The sequence below is a fragment of the Polyodon spathula genome, chromosome 32, assembly GCF_017654505.1.
Source record: "Polyodon spathula isolate WHYD16114869_AA chromosome 32, ASM1765450v1, whole genome shotgun sequence".
Taxonomy (NCBI): Eukaryota; Metazoa; Chordata; class Actinopteri; order Acipenseriformes; family Polyodontidae; genus Polyodon; species Polyodon spathula.
The window spans coordinates 1,937,264-1,956,022 of record NC_054565.1 but is presented as its reverse complement, the minus strand read 5'-3'; the positions used below and the strand labels follow the sequence as shown (position 1 = coordinate 1,956,022).

Below are 18,759 nucleotides of genomic sequence, written 5' to 3'. Positions count from 1 at the left end.
TGGTTTCTGACTCTCACAATTCTCTGTAAAAAAAGAAAAAAAGTGCCTCCTATTTCCTTTATCTGTAGTCCAGCTAGCTGCAGTACATATATTGGTCAACGAGGCACCTCTGAAGAGGGCCCATGACGTGGCCACACCCCGCATTGAATACGCGGTCAACCACCCATGTGGGGGTAGACCAGCATTAGTATACACAGTCAAAACCTTGTCCACAATCCAATGGGACAGTAGCTGCTTAGAAAGGGCTTGACCTCGGGTCTGTTCACCATGACAGACGAAGAGCTGGTCAGACTGACACTATTCACATAGCATATGAATACCTGAACCGGGCAGAGGGAATTTAATCTCCTATACAACTCCTCTGCAAAGGGAGGGGGGGTGGAAATCTTCTAGTCCCCCCTGTTGATTCAAGTGAAACACTGTAATCACCTTAGGAAGGAAAGTAGGGTTTGTGCGCAACGATACCGTTTCCAAACACGCTTACAGGAACTGTGCACGGACAGTGCCTGTAGCTCACTGACCCACTTGGCAGAGGTGATAGCTAACAGAAAGGCTGTCTTCATAGAGAGATATTTCAGCTCTATGGTATCTATGGGCTCAAACAGGGCCTTCGTGAGAGCCTCCAGTACCACGTCTAGACTCCATTCCGGGAGGACATCCTTTATAGGAGGTCGTAACTGCCGAGCACCCTTTTGATGGGAATGTGGCAAGCAGATATGGCTGCAGAGGGGGATTTACCTGCCTCTAGTAGATCTTGCAGAAACAGTAAAACAATTGCTATAGGGCAATATACGGGATCATGGCTTCTGGCCATGCACCAGTTTGGAAAAAATCTCCATTTATAGGCACGTAAAGCTCTTCTGGAAGAAACACTTGCGTGTAGGGCAGACAGAGGGTCCCATTCAGGGGACAGACCCACAGCTGGAGTCTGCCCAGTTCTGGGTGCTAGAGGGTGCCTTTCACCTGGCTGAGGAGATCCATGCCCAGCGGGATCTCCCAGGGCTAGGCCCTTCAGCAGCTGGCAGAGGTTCGAAAACCAGGTTCTCCTGGGCCATCTGCGGGCCACCAGGAGAACAGTCGCATCCTCTCTCCTGACCTTCTCGAGGAAGGCAGGGAGCAGTGGTATAGGCGGATAAGTGTATAAAAGTGCTTTGGGCCGTTCGTATGCAAGGGCATCAACACACCTAGTAGACCTCCACAGCTGCGGAGGGAGGACCACAAGGGCAATTGGTCGTCTCTGCCATGGCAAAGAGGTCGACCTGAGCTTTCTGGAAGTGTTCCCAAATACGCTGCACCACCTGAGGGTGCAGTCACCATTCTGACGGGTGAGGACCCTCACTGGAGAGGAGGTCCGTCGTCCAGTTCATCACTCCAGGAGATGTACAGCCCAGAGGGACAAGAGGTGCCTCTGTGCCCAGATCAGCAGCCAAAAGGCTATGTGGTGTAACCCCTGGGACCGAAGCCCTCTGTGGTGGTTCACGTACGCAACCAGTGACACGTTGACACTGACGGCTCTCAGCTCTAGCACGTTTATGTGCAGGGATGTCCAGCGGCCCGACCAGGATCGCTTTTTTATTTCCAGTAATAAAAATCAGTGTCCAATTCCCTACATGCCTCTTTTGATGGTACATTCCAAAACTGCGTTTCCGTTATCAAATAAGATCCATTTTCACATAAAGCAAATATGTGTTTTTTTATTATTATTGAACTCAAAGAATGAATATCTTTATTAAAAAATTAAAACATTCATATAAGGCCATTTTCCTTTGATATCCTACTTTTTAATGTTTTTTTTTTTTTTTTTTTTTACTTTTTAACATTATAGGCCTTTTCCAGTAAGAACATGTCCTTCGGAGTCACAGTTGTGAGATATGTGCATTTTGACTCCTTTAGTGCAAGCTTCACATGCCAAAATATAGTTGATCTAATTTTGTATGGGGTCGATTGTCAGAACAATTCAATGCTGTACAGCAACTTAGTTACAAGCAAACTCTCTAATCTTATACCATTATTTTCCAAAGTGATAATAAGAAGTGGCGTGGACATCACTGACAGAGATTATTTGTATGAGAGAGGGATAATAACCAGGTGATATTGTAGAGAGAATACATGTTGAAATACCTAATAAAGGTAATTCATTAACATGGGTAATGGTTTTACTTTAATGAGCACTCTTAGTTACAACACATCTGCCAGCCGAGCTCAAGATCACAGACAATACAACACACAGCACCCTTATGTCTTTAATGAATTTTATCAAAAAGGAAAATTATACGGAACAAAAACAGAAAAGAAAATGAGTATCAATACAGTCAATACAATCAAGTCAGTATAATAATCTCAGCAAGCATAGCATTAAGATAATATCTCAGCTTCAGTGTAAATATCAATTACATGTAAAAGCAAGCATTCCTCAATTGTCTAGAATTTGTCTTTGTATAAGAAGTGATCAGATTAAATAATATGAATCTGCAAGCAGGGTAACTGTGTGAATATGAGTCAGAAAATCAGTGGCTGTAGTAAGGTCTAGCAGATGCAGTAAGGCAGGGTTGCAGTATCACAGGGTCTCAGTGTGATAGAATCCTGGCAGTTCAGTAGCTGAAGGGTCCAGTGTGAGGGGTCAGTGGCTGTAGTAAGGTCTAGCAGATGCAGTAAGGCAGGGTCGCAGTATCACAGGGTCTCAGTGTGATAGAATCCTGGCAGTTCAGTAGCTGAAGGGTCCAGTGTGAGGGGTCAGTGGCTGTAGTAAGGTCTAGCAGATGCAGTAAGGCAGGGTCGCAGTATCACAGGGTCTCAGTGTGATAGAATCCTGGCAGTTCAGTAGCTGAAGGGTCCAGTGTGAGGGGTCAGTGGCTGTAGTAAGGTCTAGCAGATGCAGTAAGGCAGGGTCGCAGTATCACAGGGTCTCAGTGTGATAGAATCCTGGCAGTTCAGTGGCTGAAGGGTCCAGTGTGAGGGGTCAGTGGCTGTAGTAAGGTCTAGCAGATGCAGTAAGGCAGGGTCGCAGTATCACAGGGTCTCAGTGTGACAGAATCCTGGCAGTTCAGTGGCTGAAGGGTCCAGTGTGAGGGGTCAGTGGCTGTAGCAATGTCTAGCAGATGCAGTAAGGCAGGGTTGCAGTATCACAGGGTCTCTCAGTGGCTCAGGGCGCACAGTTGGAAGGGCTGGGGGCCGGAGGTGAGGCCAGTGGTGGGGGTGAGGTCCAGTTGCTCAGGGCTGACCTCCTGGGGCGGGCGGAAGTGAAACTTCTGCAGGAGCATGGTGAAGAAGAGGAAGAGCTCCATCTTGGCAAGGGTCTCTCCAAGACACACCCTCCGACCTGGGGAGGGTCAGAGGATTATTGACTCAGGATTAGTAAAGCAGCACATCCTGAAATGGAAGTTTGAATGAAAACAGGTTGTCTTCAATAATAAGCTTTCCGTATTGCATATATTGTATTGGTAGAATAATCTGCACCCGCATGTTTTCAGCTGAATCTGAAGGCTTCGTAGCGATTGTTACCTGTTCTATATTCCATTAGGAAACTGGTTGCTGGTTGCACCTCTATTGATAGCAGTTCCCTTTGCTGTTAAAATGCCAGCGTGGATGGGGGGTTAGCCCCAATCCTGTCTAACCTGGCCCCTTCTCTCTGACACACTGACCTGCTGAGAAGGGCATGAAGGCGTCTCTCTTGACAAACTTGCCCTGCGCATCCAGGAAGTGGTTGGGGTTGAACTGGTGAGGGGTCTCCCACTGTGTCTTATCAGAGAGCACGGAGGAGAGCAGAGGGATCACCGGGGTACCCTGGGACACACACACATACACACACACACACACACACACACACACACACACACAGACGGACAGACACACATTTACAGAAAGGTGAAATAACAAAGCTAACTTAATTTAATGAGACATACTTGTACTGTCAGCTATACTGATGAGTATACATTACTGTGCATTAATATCACTCATACTTTACTTGATATTGCTGTATTAAGAGGAATTAATTGATAATAAAAAAGACAGAGCATTTGTTAAAACAAGTGTCAATCTTGCTTTTGGCAAAATCTCATTCCAGAAGGAGTACTACTCTAGGAATGAACCCACTGTACTTATGAATTAACCTCTTCAAAATGCAGAACACACTGCATCCCCTGTCTAATCTGAACCCTAACCCTCCCTTATCTAATCTCCAGTCTATCTAACCCAAACCCTTCCCTATCTATCTCCAATCTATCTAACCCTAACCCTCCCCTATCTATCTCTAATCTACCTAACCCTAACCCTCCCCTATGTATCTCCAATCTACCTAACCCTAACCCTCCCCTATCTATCTCCACCCTTGAAGCTATCACTTGGTCAACTTTCCAAACAAAGGGGGCTGGGGGTGAAGATGGGAAGGGCAGAACTTTCAATATGAAAGTTTATTTCAAGCACTTCGGTATACACATCGTGCTCCCATGAGAATACACAAACTCAGTTGATAAACAGTGATGCCATGTTGACAGTACAGTCCTATATCTTGCTGTATAAGAGCTCTTCACTATTCTTGTAACATTTCTATGCTGATGAAGCTCCGTTAATCCTCCCCCCCCCCCGACTCCCACATCTCCTCCTGTGTCTCTCGGCCATCTCCTCCTGGATGCACTCACATCATCTCAAACTCAACCTCTAATGAGCTCTCCTTTTCTCCCGCCCTCTTCCTCCGCCACTGGTGATCTCTCTATCTTCCTCTTGAATCCACCACCCTCTCTCCCTCCTCATCCACCAAGAACCTCAGTGTCTTTTGTCTGTAATTTAGTACAATAATGGAATTTACTCTTAATAATATTTGTAAGTATAACAGCTCTTAGTTGAAATCGCTCTTACTAACATAATACTGATTTTATTTAATTTCTACTGAGTTATTCTATACCTGCTATTAATCTGTAATGTGACACTTTGTAATCTGATACTTTGTAACAACTGTAGGTCATCCTGCTAAGAAATCAATAATATGAATATTCACCGTTTTCAATATTTCATGATTTTCATTTGATAGTGAAATAAAGAGCCAGCCTTGCATTATATGATGAGTGTTTGAAGTTGTACATGGAGGAACTGCAATGCCTTCAAACAGTCCTTGTTGGTTTATTAGTCTGTATGTTTTCCATTTGAACAGGAATATGCAGGATGAAGTTGTGGACCGGACCACCCCTATACACTCTCTGTCTCACCTTGGGTATCCTGTACCCCCGGAAGGTGGTGTCCCCTGTGGTCTCGTGCAGCAGGTTCATGGGCACCACGTTGCCCACTCTCTGGATCTCATGCAACACGGCGTCCATGTAGGGCATGCTCTTCCTGTCCTCGGCCCGCGGGGGGCGCTCCCTCCCAATCACACTCTCAATCTCCTTCTGGACTTTGTCTGTCAATGGGGAGGATTTACAAACTCACTGCAATTACTGATATGAAGAGGTGCATCTGTTTCAGAGGACCCAGAATTCATTCAGTCAATCAATCACACACTCTCCCTGAAAGTGGGGGTACCCCCTCGCTCACCCTGAATGTGCGGGTACTTCATCATGAGCAGCAGCCCCCAGCGCAGGGTGGTAGAGGTGGTCTCAGTCCCTGCAGCGAACAGCTCCGACGCTGTGACTGCCATGTTATCCTCGTGGAAATATTTGGAGTTTCTGGCCTCCTGTAAAGCAATGAAGGGCAAAAAGATACAATCTATTGCAGGGGCAGTTCTATCAGTATATGTGTGACGTACAGGCAGAAACCTGTAATATCAGCAAAACTGATCAGCAGAGTTACTGGAGCTCAATAACCTGGCAAAATGAGCATTAAAACACTGAAGTGTTGATACAACAAATGTGTGTGTTTTGTAGTGGAGTTTGTAAAATTCATCACAGTAGTGTTGCTATTCTACCATGCTTCCTCCATGGTTATACTGTGCATTATGTTTATTAGCACGCTTTACCTTACTTTGCTATTCTTTACAATGCTTCTCTATGCTTTGCCATGCTATATTGCACTTTGCTATGCTTTTACTATGGGAACCCTTTATAAGGGCAGCATTGCTGGCAGTAGTGTTGGTTACTGTATAAGCTGTACTGTATATGTAGATGGTAACACACACACACTGCAGTGTCCAGGCTATAGTGTGATACTTTCTATATCTGAACTCTTCAGTTCTGTACAGCACCTTGTAAACTCTCTAGTCTTGATAATGATCAAAGTGATATTATCAGGAGCTCATCCTCATTCACTACCATTATATTCTGAGCTGGTTTCACTGTGTGAAGGCTTTTCCGCTAGATATGCAGTAAAACTGCACTTTTAATGCACTAAGGCCACAGTGTTTGTCCCTTGGCAGTCCCTGATATCGAGGCTCTGCTGTGCTAATATTACCTCTTCTCTCTGCCTGGAGATGAACGTGTCGATGAAGCTCCTCAGGTCATTGCTATCCACAGTGTCTTTAAGATCCTTATATGTGTTTCTAAAGTACCCCTGAAACAATGTGATGTTTGTATATGCCTTCTTGTGATCAGACAGGAAGAAGCCCAGGAAAGGAAACATGTCAAACAGCTGAAAGACAAGGAGGAAGAGGGGGAGTTTAATGGTGGAAATGGCTGTAATGATCCTTGTAAACGATTACTGTATTTCTCTACACAATGTCACATTGAAAAAGATCTGGTCTCTTACTTTTCGTAACATAACACAAAAATAACTAATGCAAATGTAGCCACATAAGTGGTACAAGTCATTGTCTTACAAACTTCAGTGGACGATTGTATCAGTATTTACAGCTTATAAAGTGGTTCACATGATTTTAGATGAAATACATCTGTCTCTGTAAGGTCCCACAGTTGGGTGGTGCATTCAAAGCAAAGATACTACCATGAAAACCAAGAGCTTTCAAAACAACTTCAGGATAAAGTTGTGGAAAGGCACAGATCAGGGGAGGGGTTAAAAACATTTCAAAGGCACTGAATATCCCTTGGAGCACAGTCAAGTTGATCTTTAAGAAGTGGAAGGCATACGGCACCACCCAGAATCTGCTTAGAGCAGGCCGTCCTCCCAAACTGAGCAGCCGGGTAAGAAGGGCATTGGTCAGAAAAGCAACCAAGAGGCCAATGACAACTCTAAAAGACGTACATCGTTCTATGGCTGAGATGGGAGAAACTGTCCTTGTGTCAACAACTCCTCAAATCTGGTCTGTATGAAAGAGAGGCAAGAAGGAAGCCATTTCTGAAAAAAAGCCCATGTAAAATCTTGCTTGGAATTTGCAAAAAGGCATGTGGGAGACTCTGAAAAGATATGGCAAAAGATTTGGTGGTCCGATGAAACAAAAATTGAAATATTTGGCCTAAATGCAAAGCGTTATGTCTGGTGCAAACCCAACACAGCACAACATCCAGGTAACACCATCCCTACTGTGAAGCATCGTGGTGGCAGCATCATGTTATGGGGATGCTTTTCTTCGACAGGGACTGGGAAGCTTGTCAGGGTAGCGGGCAAAAATGGATAGAGCTAAATACAGGCAAATCCTTGAGGAAAACCTGTTTCAGTCTGCAAAAGACCTAAGACTGAGGACGGAAATTCACCTTTCAGCAGGACAATGAACCTAAGCACACAGCCAAAGCGACACTGGAGTGGCTTAAAAACAAGAAAGTGAAAGTCCTAGAGTTGCCCAGTCAAAGCCCGGACTTGTATCCAATTGAGAATCTGTGGCAAGACTTGAAGATTGCTGTCCACCAACGATCCCCATCCAACTTGACAGAGCTTGAACAATTTTGCCAAGAAGAATCGGCGAATACTGCACGATTCAGATGTGCAAACCTGGTAGAGACCTACCTCAAAATACTCACAGCTGTAATTAATGCCAAAGGTGGTTCTACCAAGTATTGACTCAGGGGGTGAATACTTATCTAACCAAGACATTTCAGTTTTTTTGTATTTTTCATTACTGTTTCAGAATAAAAATTCTCTTGCCTCTTCAAAGTGTTGAGAAGGTTGTGTAAATCAAAGGAAAAAAAATCCTATTTAAATGCATTAAGATTTCAGACTGTAACACGACAAACTGTGAAAACGTCCAAGGGGGTGAATACTTACTATAGGCACCATACCTTTTTATTTGACAGGCAAGAATTATAGAATTAAATAAAATTGCTATTCTTTTGTCATCGAGTTGGCCTCCTTGATAGTTACCTCAGGGTCCAGCAGCCAGTCTTATCTTTCCCTCGATGGCGCGGGACACTCCCCCACCCCACCCCCCCACCCATGGGTGCTGGATTCATGACCTCCCCCCTCATGGGCACTGGATGCTCTCCCCTTCCGCCCCTCATGGGTGCTGAATGCACTACTTCCCCCCTCATGGGCGCTGGACGCTCGACCTCCCCCCTCATGGCGTTGGATGCTAGCCCCCCCTCATGGGTACTAGATGCACAGCCTCCCCCCTCAAGGGCGCTGGATGCACGGCCTCCCCCCTCAAGGGCGCTGGATGATCGCCTCCCCCCCTCATGGGCGCTGGACGTTCGAGTTCCCCCCTCATGGGTACTGGACGTTCAGGCTCCCCTCTCATGGGTTCTGGACCCTCAGGCTCCCCTCTCATGGGTGCTGGACCCTCGGGCTCCCCCCTCATGGGTGCTGGATGCTCGGGCTCCCCCCTCATGGGCGCTGGACGCTCAGGCTGCCCCTCATGGGCGCTGGTCACTTGGACTCCCCCATCATGGGTGCTGGCGCTTACACCACCCCAGCAGGAACTCACCCTAACCAGGTCGGGCTCTGCATCTGCGAGGCACCAACCTTGGTCCTTGAGGCAGGTAAGGAAGTTGTTCTGGTCCATCTGCAACGGTGGTAATCCATTCCTTCATGGTCTCCACCTCACCCTGATTGAAGGCCTTCATGAAGAGGGGGTCTTCTCAGGGACACACATCTGGGAGGTGCCCATGCTCTAGACATACAAGGCACCACAGAGCCCCTGCTTCCTTTAACCGGCATTGATGGTCATGCCATTTCTCCATGTATTCCTCCAATACCATTTTTTTCTCCAAAAAAACACATACAACAAAAAAAAATTATTCTTCAAAAAAACTTACTTGCAGTACTTTCCTGGCCTGAGTATGCGCTGTTTCCCATATCTGAACAACATGGCTTTGGGTGATGTCAGACTAAAGAGACTGACACCAATACTGCGGGACGAAGCAATATAACGAAATAACATTTTTAAACAAAACAAAATAAAACACTTTACACCAAACAAAAAGGCACATTGGCCAAAACAAATAATGAACAGAGACAAACAAGCATCATGCTGGTCCTAATCCAGCACGAGTAGCAATTGTTTATATATTTATATTTTCACTCACATCTCTCTCTCTTACTCCCTGAACACCCAATCCAGACTGAGAGGTTCCTGTCTGGTATGCAGCTGTGCCCGTGTTCGATTGCTTGTCAATCATTCAGTCGGGCTCAGGCACATTCTATACGTGAATTGATTTGGCAGGGAAGCAATTAACCCTTCCCTGCCGACCTAAAACAGTGCAAAAATCCATATGTGTTGCACAGGGGGGGGGGGGGGGGGGGGGGGGGGGTGGATATGTAATAGGGCGAGCAGCCCTGTTCAGTATTTATTTTAGAATGGGATTTCCCCTCCGCCCCTGTGTTATTTTGTATTTGTTTTTTTTTTTATGTATGTATTTGTATATATGACGGTGTGGCCGTGCATTTTGTTGTTATTGTTTTGTATATGTTTTGCAGTGTGGATGGGAAGCCCCACCCACATTAAAAACCCGTGCAGAAGGTGGCCATCTCCCAAATGAATTAAGTGATTAATTTGTTGCTAATCGGGAGATGGTCATCTGTATAAAAACCCTGCAGTTTTCCCTGCTCGGGGTGGTGTGTTCAGAGGAACTGGAGAGCAAGAGGAGAGGAATTTAAAAACGAAAGTGAAACTTAAAGGATCAGTGAAGGCGGCCCACAAAGTTGAGACAAAGCACTAGGTATGACGTCACCACAACGCCATTTCCGGCCACATGGGTCAAAAAACCAGGGAATGCCCACAAAGCACTGAGACTTTGCAAGGCTTTTCAACACAACTCTGAAATTTAAAATAGGACGTCTGTTTTGGGCTACTCTTGTGATAATAAAAACTTGTGCAAGTCTCCCTACGCCGTTGCATCTCTTTTGAAAATGAGGCCCTGTAGCAGGGCGGTAGGAAAGCCCTGCTGTTTAAATGTATTTTGTTTGTTTATTTTTAGAACGGGGTCTCCCCCTCCGCCCCTGTGTTATTTATGTATTATGATTTATTGTATTTGTTATAAATGACGGCATAGCCGTTTGTTTTGTTTATTGTTTTGTATATGATTTGCAGCGTGGATGGGAAGCCCCATGCACGTTGATTAAAAAACCTTGTGTTAATGTGTGGCTGTCGGCTAGTGCATTGGTAAACTAGCTGGCAGGCAGACATATTAATAAACTCGTGCAGATTATGGCCGAGGGGTAATAGAATAATTACAAACTAGTTAAACCCCTCGGCCACGGTATTTAAGGCTGCAGCTCTCCCTGTGGGTATGCCGGAGGAGAGAGAGAGAGAGAGAGAGAGAGAGAGAGAGAGAGAGAGATGTTAATTTATAGTAAGTATAGGACCAGTGAAGGCGAATGCCCAGCACTGTAGTCATAGTTATTATTATTTTGTGTTCACGATTTGTTTTTGTTCAAAATGGCGCACGCCGCATCTTTTTGAAACTGCAGATTCCTTGGTTGTTGTTCGTCCTTCTTCTGGTCTGACGTCACTGCTCAGCCATTTCCTGCCACAGGCCCTTAATCTACAAGTTTGTTGCAACTGACCCTTGGTTTCTTCAGTTTTAACAATTTGTTGTAATAATTAAATAATAACTCCAGCTTTATAAATCTGATCTGAATGCAGCAGACATTAGCAGAGATGATCAATTTGAGCAGGAGATCTAATCACTACACTGTACCTGTGTCTTGGGGCTCATAACCAGCCTGGTTGTCTCATTCACAATTCTTTGCAAATTCAGGAACTGTGTGTCGCTGTAGTCGAAGCGGTCTCCGAACACGATGGAGCAGATGATGTTGGAGACAGCAGAGTTGATGATGATTTGGGGGTCAAAGGGTTTTCCTTATAGTGGGGGAACAAGAAAAGCCATCTGTAACTTGTAAACCTTAATAAGAATCATAAGATAAAACTTTTACTCAAAACATTTTAGCCAAAACATTACTCTACTTTCTTTAGAGGAAGGCACTAGGTAAAATGTTAGTCTACAAAGTCACAACAGAAAGAGCAGAGCAGAATCTGAAACACAAACCAGAAACAGATTTGTCAAATCTTTAACAAGCTTGGGGGGAAACACACAGCTGCAGAATCTGAGACTGGTCTGCGTTTCATGCCCATTGAGGGTCAACCCTTTGTTATCTCTGCTCTTGGTTTGGTCATCACCTTTGTGGGACTGGAAGACCTCCACCAGTCTCTGGGACTCCTCGATGATCCGGTCCTCAATGGTCTTCTTCCCCATCCCAAAGTCCCGCAGAGTGGAGAGGGTGAATCGACGCATCACCTTCCAGGACTCCCCCTTACCGAAGACAATACCTGCAGGAAACATAAACCCAGCACCATTGTTACAGTAATACACCATGAAACCAGCCTGAAACTCAAACTCATTCCAGTATCAACCTGGAGCTGCCTGCAGCCTGGTCCAAGACTACAATATGTAAACTAATCAGTGATCACCTATCATACATACTAGACTACTGGTCCGTCAGCAACATTCTGCCTGTAGTGGATGTAGAAATACAACAGTAAAGACCACCACATAAAACAATGAGGTATTTCCTACATCCTCTAGGGGCAGAGTGGTGCAGGGGGGGCAGATGAACCAGATGATCTTGGAGGTTAGACAGGATTCTGAGAGCTCTATTTAGGGATAAATGATACAGCATGAATCTGAACAAGAAGAAAAATTAATAAGTTAGAAAATGGATGGAGTGTCACTGACAAAAAGCTCATGAAATCTTCAATTTCATGTTTCTTTCCCCAAAGAACTGATATTTAGGCATCAATGATTTTTTTCCCCTATTAACATAAAAATGTATTCAAGAAATTTTTTTTTTTCAAACTAGACCCAGTCCAGCAACAGGCCTTGTAGACTTCTCTTACCATTCCCGCCTTTAGAGAAATGATCCGTGGTGTGCGTCTGGCCTCTCTCTGAGAAGTCATCTGCTTGGGTTACTAGAGCCTCCTTGACCGCCTCATAGCCTGTCAAAACCACGTACTTCTTGGGACCCATGTGGAAGGTGAACGCATTGCCGTACGTCTCCGAGAGCTGGAGAGAGGAGGACTTTCATCAAAGCATTAGCAGGGAAGTTTGTCTACTTGTTAGAACTTTGAATTTAAGTGGCATGTTCCACTCATTACAGTGGCGTAGCGTCAGTAGTGCACCACCAACTTTAAGAAAATATGTGCCGTGCACTACCAACATTTCTGTGCTGCTCCTAAAACTCTTCCTCTGTTTGGATGTTGCGCTGCCTAAACGTTTGTAAAGCGCTTGTAAGATATCTTCCTGGCATTCCAGTGAGGATGACTGGGATTATCCTCTCTGCCAGCCTGTTGCTCTCATGTCAGTCATGTGTCAGTCAGTCTATCCTTTGGCTAGAGCTACAAATTCTTGTGTTTTTCTGAAGTCAGCAGCTGGTATGAGCCGTGAGGCAGAGGTACCTTCAGTTTTTATAATTTTTTGTTTGATCCATCATGAAATAATTGCCAGGTAGCCAAGCTTTTTAAAAATGTATTCTGCATTCGCATTTTGTGACATTTGTGTTATATTTGTCAGTACCAATTATCAATGTGACAGTTCACAATCTAACATGAAATACTGTACTACTATTATGGCTTCCAGTAGACTTTTGCAATATAATTTTGTAGTTTCTTTGATTACATGATGTTAAATAAAAGTCTTTAATTATGCTCATATAGTGTATTTTTTATTATGTCTCAATTGTAAAATTGTAGGTGATGCAAAACTTTTGGTCATAGCTGTATTTTACTACAGTACAGGTTTGCCTACTGTTTTGTAGTTTGGAAATTTGACATATGCACCCTGTGTGCGCGTATATTATATATAAAATACACCCTCGCTAGAATGCCCTTCGCTATAACGAACCTGGCCCCTGGATCCCAAATTAATAAAACCCAAAAACCATGTCTTAATAAGAAGCACGCTGTGTAAGTGCCTCAAAACGAAAACTGAAGAGTGACACTGGCCCGATTTTGGGGATGGAACCTTATAATTGTGATCAGACAGAGAGCGAGAGATCTGCTTCCACAACCTTTCAATTAAAATATAATGTGGTATTTTTCTGTACTAATATAACAACCTATGGGTGACTATTCCTTTATATGAATGATCACATGTTATGCACGAATGTAAGAATTGGCTTTCTGTGGTGGTGTACTTTTTTGCTTTCAAATAACATATATAGTGTGATATATTTTAATATCAAATATATATCGTGCCTTGAAAAGTATTTGGCCCCCATCCCGTTTTTCACTCTGCCTGTGGCCTCGTGCCTCACAACGCACCCAGGGCGTGCTGTAGAGTTGTCTTACCACACACCCTGTAGTGGGTTATTTCTTACATCTTCCACACTATTGCAGTTTTGTTACAGGATACATTAGTTTATCTCTAATGTAATCACAGTTTTACATATAGACTGCCGAGAGGGCAGTTTTTGTATATTTGCTCGGAGATTGCCAGTCAGAGAGGCTCTTCCCATTCGGTAATGGTTGTCATTCGAATTGAAAGGGAACTTGTATTCTGTGTCGTTGACCGTTTCCTTCAAAACCGTTATCAAAATACAGCATCAGTTCACAAAAAGATCTTTCTCAGACAGTTTGCTAAGGCTGCAAGTAACATCGCTTGATTTAGAAGAAGCATGTTTGCAGTTGAAAAAATGTGTTAACTGGTGTATAAGTGAATTATGATAATTGCGGTTTAGGATAAAATAAATGGTATTAATACTGTAATGTACCTAAATCGCGGTAAACCGAAAAACCGCTAAACCGACCCCTCCCTACCTGTAAGCTTTCCCACTCGTGTGACGACTTTTCATGTAACAGACATGGACCAATCAAAAAGCGAGACTGTTATGTGGTTCCATCCCAAAAAAAAGGGCAAGTGTCATGCCTCCGAAAATCATTTTATGTTGCAACAAAGCTGGAAAATATATTGATTGTTTGAAAAAAAGGAGTAACGCAGGCATCTCTCTCGTGAATATAGTCTGTCAAAAAGTTTTTTCATGTCAGATTGAGTTTGAATACAAGTTTAACTTCAATTCGGTATTTCTTGCTTTCTGTACTGTGTTTTAATTCTTTAACGGATTGGATAAAGCAAAGGCAGAATAGTGCATACAGAAACAAACAGTACACGTGTAATTCTACTTTTAACCACAATGTCACCTCATTTACTTACTCCAGCAGTTTGTCGTTAGTTTTGACTGTCCTTTTGCTACGAACCCCTCGATATAACGAACAAAATGCTTGGAAGCCAGCAGGTTTGTTATAGCTGTCCCTTTTGCTCCCACCTCTGTCTCTCTCTCTCTCTCTCTCTCTCTCTCTCTCTCTCTCTCTCTCTCTCTCTCTCTCTATTATACATGAATCATTGCAGCATATAAAGAAATCAAGTTATTCAAGTCAAGTGTCTTCATGAATGTAATTGATGGCGTTTATTAAAGAGAGGACACTGAGCGGAGGGTCTGGGCTGCACAGGAGAGAAGAAAGGCGAGAGCAGTTTTGCTATGACAGCCTATGCTTTCACTGTACTTCACTACACATGTCTATGTTTTTGCCATTGTAACAGTTGTATGAAGGAATTGCTATATTACACATTAATATTTCAGACCAGATTTGGGCATGATTTACCTCCTCCTGCCTGCATGTTATATTTATTGGCAGATGTCATTAAGACAGCTGATTTCACTGCTGAGCAGCTGCACAAAACACTTCTTAAAATACAATACCAATCCCCCTCTAAATGCTAAAAGAAACTAAACAGTTTCTGCCTGGTCCACAGCGCCACTCACCTTACTCAGCGTTTTGTACGGCCGGTGCAGGTCCAGAATGTTCAGGTTCCCAATAACAGGTAGAGCCGGCGGGCCGGGGGGGAAGCTGTAATTAGACGACTTGGAGGATTTCCAGTAAAAGTATAAAAATATAAAACCAGTTAAAACTAAAGCCAGAGACACCGTGGAGGTGTGTGCTAGGAGCAGGCTAATCACAGACATGTTTGTCAGGAACACAGACACCTCGGCTCTCTGTTAATTAGCTCAGAGTTCAGAATAACGCTCCTGGGTTTGGGCAGTGTTTAAATAGAGTGGCACACACAGTGGGCGTGGCTTCAGAAGGGCTTCATCAGGTTCTTGCTGAGCAAGGTAAAGGTTGTTGATTTTTTGGAATGGTTTGCAGCATTATAATATTCTGAGAATGTTGGGTAAACAGGTAAGATTTTTTTGCTGTTGATGTTCTGCTTTACTTTTCAAAACCTTGTGACATGGAGCAGGATATTATTATATACCTAATTCATCTAGGAATAATGTGTTGGTAAATACCATATTCATAAAATGAAATGTTTAGAAAATACAGCACATTTTATTATGTTTGAAAAAGAAAAGCGCAGATGCATCGACACCATCAATTGCTTAGACAAAAAAGCAAAAAAAGATATCTTATGAGACATGATATATTTAATGTATTTACAAAATAATACAGTTATAATATAGTTAATGTAATGTACAGAGCTTGTAATAATACAGTTGAGTTATAATACCCTGGGAATGCTTGTATAGTTAATATAATGTACATAGCTTGTTATCCAAAGAGATGGGAATCCTCTTATTATTGTATACTATGTGCTTATGTTTTCTCTAGCAATACAGTTTTTTAAAAGTTTCCATGCGCTATTTTGCATTTTGCCCAAACTAATACATCTTCGGTGTGTTAAATATGGAATATGCTGTAGTTCCATTGCTGTAGTTAACATTGAGCGTCTTCCAGGAGTTAATATATATATTTGTTTTTTTTTTTATTGAGTTTATTATTATTATTATTATTATTATTATTATTATTATTATTATTATTATTATTATTGTACTCTTTGTGGACTCTGTAAAGTATGAAAAGCTGCCATGCCAAGAAAAAAGCAAAAATCTGCATATAAAACACAGGAGAGCATAGATACTGAGGAGACTTATTCATTAGGTCCCATTCTACACACAGAGGCAGGGAGGACTTGCATCAACAAGATGAATTATTGTGTGAGTAAAAACCTGATGGAAGTGGATTGAAATCAATTAGATTAATCACTGATTTGAATCATTAAACTACTGTAACTCTACAGTCTGTATCCTTTCACCTAGTGCAGTGGGCGGGATCATAGAGACCTGACACAATAAGCACACCCACTGTCTCCTAACCTACCTTTCACACAGTCAATAACCCCACTGATAAACCTCATAAACCTTGAATGAAAGGAAACTGCTGAATAAGTTGCTATGAATACTGTCATAGAGGCCCTACACTGCAGTTAGGAATGAGCAGCTTTGCTGATTTTTCCTTTTATTCATCTGTTTTTTAATTCAGTCTTTCAGTCAGTGCTGGATCAAATACTACCATGTCTTCATAATGTAGAATGTTTCCTAGATGGATGACATCTTGCTCACCGCCAGCACCACAGAGCAGAGTGATGAAGTGTGAAACAGACTGGGACATTACAGAATCAGAGTAACATTGTCTGAATACGGGTTCATGCACAAAAGCGTACAATAATTGGGACATTAGGGAGATGTTGAGAGCCTGCACCCCGCCCTAGAGAAGATAAATCACAAAGCAGAGAACTGCTAGATAATCTCCATGAAAAGCATCCTGGAATGTGTCGTATGAAGATTTAACCCAAAGCTGTTTCTGGTGCCCATGGTTGGATAAGGAAAGAGGAAATTGAATGTTTGCATGGCAGTACGGATCATGCTTCACCTGCAGCGTCCTTACATCCCTGGAAATGGCCCACTCCAGTATGGCAAAGAATTCATATCCATTTTGCCAAAAAGAACTGGAACTATTTTCTGGTGTTGGTGGACAGCCACTTAAAATGGCTAGCAGTTTTCCACATGACACAAATTACAATGACAAAAAACATGGAAATTCTTCTAAACCTGTTCTCTTCTTACAGATTTCCAGAGGAACTTGTCTCTGACAACAGTCCTCAATTCACTGCTGTTGAATTTACCTAATTCCTGAAAATGAATGCAATCAAACCCACTTTGGTACCCCCATACCATCCATCCTCCAATGGTGCAGTTGGATGCTCTGTACAGATGCTGAAGCAGGTGCTGGACTCATTTTGCAAAGGTTGTGGAAACAAAGCAAGATTATCAGAAGCTCCAGCATGACAAAGAATAAAACGAGGCAGTCTTCCCAGCGACAGCGAGTGGAAGCGACAGCGAGTGGGAGAAGTACAGGCGTGGAAAAGTACAGAGCAGTTTCGAAGCAGAAAGGAGAAATTGCATCTTGAATTGCTTTAATCAGAAAACAGAGGACATTGGGGAAACACAGCCGCGTGTGTTTTTCTGATAACAAACAAGCTGAAACTCGGAGCAGCTGATTCAAATTCAGCGCCGTTTTGAGACACGGGCGAGGGGAGGAGCCGACAGCACAGCAGAACAACGCAGTTAAACGAGGCAGTCTTCCCAGCGACAGCGAGTGGAAGCGACAGCGAGTGGGAGAAGTACAGCGTGGAAAAGTACAGAGCAGTTTCGAAGCAGTTTGAAAGCAGGTTGACGGCTGCAGAAGAAACTAAACTTCAAAAAAAAAAAAAACCCTCAACATGGTCTTCAAGCCAGTAATCTGTGACACCTGCTTGATGTGGGAAATCCGAGAAAACCCAGCGGAGCTAAACCAAGTGTGCGTAAAGTGCCGCGCGATCCAGGATTTGCATAAACTAGTAAGCATGCTAGAAATGGAGCTGGAAGAAGTGAGACAGCAACAGGATCTTGAGGAACTGGCACACCCACAATTCATGGAAGTCTGCATCACCCCTAACAGACTGAAAGCCACCAGGGAGATAGAAGGTCAGAACAGCTGGGTTCAGGTAGGCATAAGCAGGGAAAAAAAGAAACTTCGTCAAACACAACCACCAGAAATCAAAACAACCAACACATTTGAGTCACTTCAGAATTTTGATGAGCAGAACCAACAAGAGAACGAAAGGAACAACATCCAGGACCCTATTGACAGTGGTGACCAGAGAGCAAAAAGAAGGGAGGTCATGATTGTTGGGGACTCCATATTGAGAAACACAGCAAGTTCAGTTCGCAGTTTGGACCCCCTTACTACAACAGTGTGCTGCCTTCCGGGAGCCTCTGTCAAGCACATCACTGAAAACGTGGACAGGCTCCTAGAACGAACAGGAGACGACCCGGTAGTAGTCGTCCACATCGGTACAAACAACATTGGAAGAGACAGACCAAAATCCCTGCAAAACAAATTCAGAGAGCTAGGAAGGAAATTAAAAGACAAGACCAAAACTGTGGTATTTTCTGGTATACTACTCGCAACTTGCAAAGGACCATATGGACAGCTGGAAATAATAAATCAAAACCAATGGTTGAAGACGTGGTGCACACGGGAAGGCTTCACCTATCTTGATCATTGGACCACATTCTACAACGAGGACTATCTGTATAGACGGGATGGACTGCACTTAAATAACAAGGGAACCAGTC

At 43.5% G+C, this 18,759-nt stretch overlaps 1 protein-coding gene across 1 annotated transcript; it reads right to left on the bottom strand.

The window, feature by feature from the left end:
* Positions 1-2,269: 2,269 nt before the first annotated feature.
* Positions 2,270-15,352, bottom strand: LOC121303434 (cytochrome P450 2K1-like). Its single transcript, XM_041234137.1, has 9 exons — positions 15,067-15,352; positions 12,146-12,311; positions 11,429-11,578; positions 10,950-11,110; positions 6,376-6,552; positions 5,524-5,662; positions 5,202-5,389; positions 3,642-3,783; positions 2,270-3,319 (listed from the first exon to the last, which is right to left on the bottom strand). The coding sequence occupies exons 1-9, from the start codon at positions 15,265-15,267 to the stop codon at positions 3,135-3,137; spliced, it is 1,509 nt and encodes a 502-aa protein (XP_041090071.1). The 5' UTR covers positions 15,268-15,352; the 3' UTR covers positions 2,270-3,134.
* Positions 15,353-18,759: the final 3,407 nt, after the last annotated feature.

Excerpts from the sequence above, each read along its gene's own strand:
- LOC121303434 (XM_041234137.1), bottom strand. The coding sequence starts at position 15,267 with ATGTCTGTGATTAGCCTGCTCCTAGCACACACCTCCACGGTGTCTCTG. Across the intron at positions 11,111-11,428 it reads GGTCTTCCAGTCCCACAAAG|GAAAACCCTTTGACCCCCAA; the intron begins GTGATGACCAAA and ends CCCCACTATAAG. Across the intron at positions 3,320-3,641 it reads CTTCATGCCCTTCTCAGCAG|GTCGGAGGGTGTGTCTTGGA; the intron begins GTCAGTGTGTCA and ends GACCCTCCCCAG.